The following is a 5,470-nucleotide window of genomic DNA, read 5'->3' on the forward strand; positions in this document are numbered from 1 at the left end:
CACATATAAAAATGGGTGTGATTCATACACCAGTCACACAATTTGGATGTAACTACCCTGAAATTAAAGCACATCTTGATTGTTTCCTTTCAAATCCATTGTGTTGGTGTTCAGGGCCAAAATTATGACAATTGTGTCACTGTACAAATATTTATGGACCCAACTGTATGTATGCCCAAGATTTTATTGTTGCAATTTAATATTTTTTCATTGTCAATTAAATGATAAGAATATGCAGTATATTGCACTTTCTTATCCCCACAGTATGATGCTTTTCTATACTGGAAACCTGTGGAGAGGGTAACATATGTTTCCTGGACTTACAGCGGTCATGTAAACTGCAGTTAGTAAATATCACTGTGATGCTGAGCTGTCCCAGATAACAAAGGCCAGACAAATAGGTCACTGTTTAATGGCAAATGGAATTGTATTACTAACTTCAGCCCTGGTACAATTCAGTCAATTGTGCTCTTTTCAATCATATATCATAATCACTGTTGGCCTATTATATCATCCAAGGTTTGAACCAGTGATCACATATCTATTTAGGCTGTTTGTTTGGGATCATTCAAGAACAGCTAGGGAAAATTCGTGGATGAATTCCAGACAAGCTTGATGGGCTAAATTATCTTTTTTTTGTTTTACTTATTAGATATTCTCAAATCAATAACAAAATTTCAATGTCAGCCTTTAGATGTTAGTACCTCCTATTAATTGTTTTGTGATGACTAAGATGCATACTTTACATGGATGCTTCAGGCCAAATATGGATTGGAGTGACACAGAAGGAAGAAGTGAAACAAAACAGTAAAATCAATCATAAATCAATGATTAGAGAAACAAATAAAAACTGGTTTGATAGCCCAAACTTAATTCAAAAATTAAAACAAATTATACATCTAAATTTTAGTTGAAGCCGTATTCAACTTTTCCAATTCTCTTTGGTAGTACTGCTGCTTCTGTCAACTCTACTCTATACGGAGAGCTGCATTTCCTTTAAATAGCTAGCCTGAGGAATTTCCCCTCAACTAAATCCAGCCCATATGTTCACACCAAGAGAATTCTAGCTTTTTCTATGTATAAATATATGGAGCTAAAGTCAAATCCACTTGGTGAATAATAGACTGTTAATGTGAAACTCAAAAAAATCAAACATTTTCATTCCACTGTAACGGGAACAATTCAGTTGCATCCTAAAATCTCATTAAAATACTGTAGAATATTCACTTTTCCAATTTCCTTCTTTCTGCATATATAAATTGTCTGACTGTTGCTCCCAATCAATGTATTTTCCCAACAGATTCTATTGGAGCAGAGAGCTGTTATCACAACCTGTACAAAGTTGTCTCAGATAACATGGCAACCTACCTACAGAAGAAGCAAGAGAGGATCCAGCAGCAAGGCACAAAGAGAGGCAAGCCTCTCCCACAGTCCAGTAGGTCAGGCAAAAAACTTAGAGAAGACCAACCCATTGCTTAAAACCCATTGCTGGAGCTACATCCCACCCAGCCCCACATCACCACAAAGATAGTACCTGTACCCTGTTGTAATTCAGGGAATGCTGTGGACTGTCATCTTCAAAATAAACACCAAATATTGAACTAATAAGTACAGTACAGTTTATAAAGTGGTCCCAGTGAATGAGGCACATGTGTGTACATCATAAACAGCATTTTTTTTTTAGGTATAATATTTTGTACATCAGAAATAAATATTTGGGTTATGCAAGTTATTTTCTAGTTATGAAAAATAAAATAAAAATACTATTGGTAGTAAAACTAAAGTGGAACTGGAACATTGGACATTGTATAAACGTACCATAAAAATGTGTATGGGCCAAATGAAAACGGGTGAGAAAAAACTAATCATTTGTATTAAAGTAGTTTTGTTTATAAAATCATATTTTTTATCCTGGCAAAATAGATTTTTTATTTTAAAAAGTTTGTTTTCACTAATAAATAATGGGTAATCAACATGGCTCATGGGTTAGATCCATGTACTACAATAGGTGAGATGTCCTCTAACTTGCACTGTTAAGCCATCCATAGTGCAACCAGTAGACATATAGTAGTAGTAGTAGAAGAGAGCACTCTTACTCTCACTGATAACTGCAGGCTAACAGATGACTGGCAGGTGATATCAATGTTATGTAGCAAGCTGAGGATTTACTTAAGTCCGCTCGGCTCCACCTGTGCTGGAGGAGTTGTTTCCCCACTGGGAATTAGATGAGGTTAGTCAGGTATGACAGAATCCACATTTGAATCCACAATAACTGTGTTATAGGACCCACCCAGAAAATTGTCAGTTAATAGCATTTAGCAATTTGCTTTATTGTCTATAGAACTATGTTTTCAGAAAGGGTTGTGTCCTGGAGTATCCCCATATCTCTACAAACAATCCGGCAGTAAGTCTATGTATGACCCTAACCCAGTTAATTAGATTAAAGGAAATGTGGATATTTGATTGCTTGCTTTGAATGCAGTAAGTGCTGTATTTCCACTAGACCCTTGAATTTAATTTATTATTACCACTCACAAAGGGAATTAAGTTGTTAGTTCCTGCAAATAATTTGACAAATTATACTGTAGTGGTTTTATTAAATCCCAGGATACACCGAGAAGAAGTAACAAGATTATTACAGAAAACAGAAACAGCTTAACCGAGAGCTGCCCAGTGATATTTTGAAATTTAACTATTTCCAATGAGAAAATAAGAGAATATTTTCACATAAAGTCAGAAAAAAAAAAAAAAGTATGAATCCAAACTAACATGTATTTATACTAAAACATAATACAAACATGACTACAAAAGATTTAAAAGTGAGTAGTTTTTCATATGTTGTGCCTGGTTTCCTTCAGACATGATACTTGCCATTCAGGCCAAAGACTTCAATCTTTGTTTCTCATGGTCTGAGAGTCCTTCAGGTGCCTTTTGGCAAACTCCATGCGGGCTGTCATGTGCCTTTTACTGAGGAGTGGCTTTCATCTGGCCAATCTACCATACAGGCCTGATTGGTGGAGTGCTGCAGAGATGGTTGTTCTTCTGGAAGGTTCTCCTCTCTCCACAGGGACAACGCTGGAGCTCTGTCAGAGTGACCATCGGGTTCTTGGTCACCTCCCTGACTAAGGCCCTTCTCCCCCAATCGCTCAGTTTGGCCAGGCGGCCAGCTCGAGGAAGAGTCCTGGTGGTTCCAAACTTCTTCCATTTATGGATGATGGAGGCCACTGTGCTCATTGGGACCTTCAATGCTGCAGACATTTTTCTGTACCCTTCCACAAATCTGTGCCTTAATACAATCCTGTCTCGGAGGTCTACAGACAATTTCTTGGACTTCATGGCTTGGTTTGTGCTCTGACATGCACTGTTAACTGTGGGACCTTATATAGACAGGTGTGTGCCTTTCCAAATCATGTCCAATCAACTGAATTTACCACAGGTGGACTCCAATCAAGTTGGATGATCAGTGGAAACAGGATGCACCTGAGCTCAATTTTGAGTGTCATGGCAAAGGCTGTGAATACTTATGTACATGTTTTTTTGTTTTTTTGGAAAATTGACTCCACTATCAGCATGCGGCAAAACACCAGCAGGAGTAGTTTGTCTGCTGTTGTTCCAAAATCTTTATCCTTTTAGTTAATATATCCTGATTACTGGCCAACATGTTTATTTCATGCTGCAAATGTAAATGCTTATTGCCAACTTCTCATTGAATTCAGTGAAATCAGTAGACAACTGGCTCAACTGATGTTGCAAAATCCCATTAGTATGCTGCAAAATCATTTTGAATATCAGCTCCCAACTGTTTCACCATACTACGTATATTCTGGTCGGTAGCTGCCATATCATATCTTTATGTGCCGTCTCCATTAACAACTCCTTACCTTGTGTACATTGTTGCATAATACTGTCCCACTTAGACTCTTCAATGCCCCCATGTTCCTCAATCCTCAAGGAAGCATATTTCATAGCTCCATCCTCCTGAGCTAGTTGTATCCGTTCTAAGCCATGTGAACCCCTTCTACAGACCTAGTCAAAATGGATAGTTCCAAACCAAGAGGTCTACTTACTGTAGCCAAAGGAGGTAATAATGGAGACAGCTGCTTAGGAGACAAAGGGACTTTGTCTCTTTCCTCTTTCGCCTGTGTGTTGGTTACATCACATAACACATCAACAGGAACCTCACCAACTAGCTCATTCCCCAAATCATACAACGTTACATCCAATACCTCATCACTATACTTAGGAAAAGCCATATTGAGAATGTATCATGCACTGTATAATACGAGGTATGTCTCAAACGACACAATGCAGGTCCAAACGCAGCTCAATTTAAGTCTCTGGTAATTCATGTCCCTGTTCGGGCGCCATTTCTGTGACGGTGTACACAAAAGGCTGAGAGGCTGGACTGAGGGCTTGTAGGCCTGTTGTAAGGCAGGTCCTTACCAGACATCACCGGCAACAACGTCGCCTCTGGGCACAAACCTACCTTCGCTGGACGTGATTTCCTGCAAGACAGGAATATCAGTGTTCTGCCATGGCCAGCAAAGAGCCCGGATCTCAATCCCATTGAGCAGGTCTGGGACCTGTTGAATCGGAGGGTGAGGGCTAGGGCCATTCCCCCCAGAAATGTCTGGGAACTTGCAAGTGCCTTGGTGGAAGAGTGGGGTAACATCTCACAGCAAGAACTGGCAAATCTGGTGCAGTCCATGAGGAGGAGATGCACTGCAATACTTAATGCAGCTGGTGGCCACACCAGATACTGACTGTTACTTTTGATTTTGACCCCCCCTTTGTTCAGGGACACATTATTCCATTTCTGTTAGTCACATGTCTGTGAAACTTGTTCAGTTTATGTCTTAGATGTTGAATCTTTTTATGTTCATACAAATATTTACACGTTAAATTTGCTGAAAATAAAAGCAGTTGAAAGTGAGAGGACGTTTCTTTTTTTGCGGAGTTTATATATAATATATATATATATATATATAGTGTGTGTGTATGTGTGTATACAGTTAGGTCCATAAATATTTGCACAGTGACACAATTGCCATAATTTTGACTGTGTACACCACCACATTTGATTTGAGGGTAGTTACATCCAAATTGGTTGAACGGTGTAGGAATTACACCATTTTTATATGTGGTCCCCCCAATTTTAGGGTCTCAAAAGTAATTGGACAAACTAACATAATCATGAATTAAATTGTGAATTTCAATACTTGGTTGCAAATCCTTTGCAGTCAATGACTGCCTGAAGTCTGGAACCCATAGATATCACCAAATGTTGGGTTTCTTCTCTGGTGATGCTCTGCCAGGCCTGTACTGTAGCTGTCTTTAGTTACTGCTTGTTCTTGGGGCATTTTGCCTTCAGTTTTGCCTTCAGCAAGTGAAATGCATGCTCAATTGGATTCAGGTCAGGTGATTGATTTGGCCATTGTAGAACATTCCACTTCTTCCACCCTAAAATTGT

At 38.9% G+C, this 5,470-nt stretch overlaps 1 protein-coding gene across 4 annotated transcripts in view; it reads left to right on the top strand.

Annotated features, from left to right (window-relative positions):
* wdr4 (WD repeat domain 4) overlaps positions 1-4,933 on the top strand; it is a 54,925-nt gene extending 49,992 nt beyond the window's left edge. For 3 of the 4 annotated variants that reach the window (XM_066707090.1, XM_066707089.1, XM_066707093.1), the window contains 2 exons: positions 1,301-1,435; positions 3,068-4,933. In XM_066707090.1, coding sequence (XP_066563187.1) covers positions 1,301-1,435; positions 3,068-3,126 — 194 coding nt within the window. In that variant the 3' untranslated portion in view covers positions 3,127-4,933. Of the gene's footprint in view, positions 1-1,300; positions 1,440-3,067 lie in introns of all 4 variants that reach the window. The other variant, XM_066707092.1, reaches the window with a different exon arrangement.
* Positions 4,934-5,470: the final 537 nt, after the last annotated feature.

Source organism: Amia ocellicauda, chromosome 6 (assembly GCF_036373705.1).
Source record: "Amia ocellicauda isolate fAmiCal2 chromosome 6, fAmiCal2.hap1, whole genome shotgun sequence".
Classification (NCBI taxonomy): domain Eukaryota; kingdom Metazoa; phylum Chordata; class Actinopteri; order Amiiformes; family Amiidae; genus Amia; species Amia ocellicauda.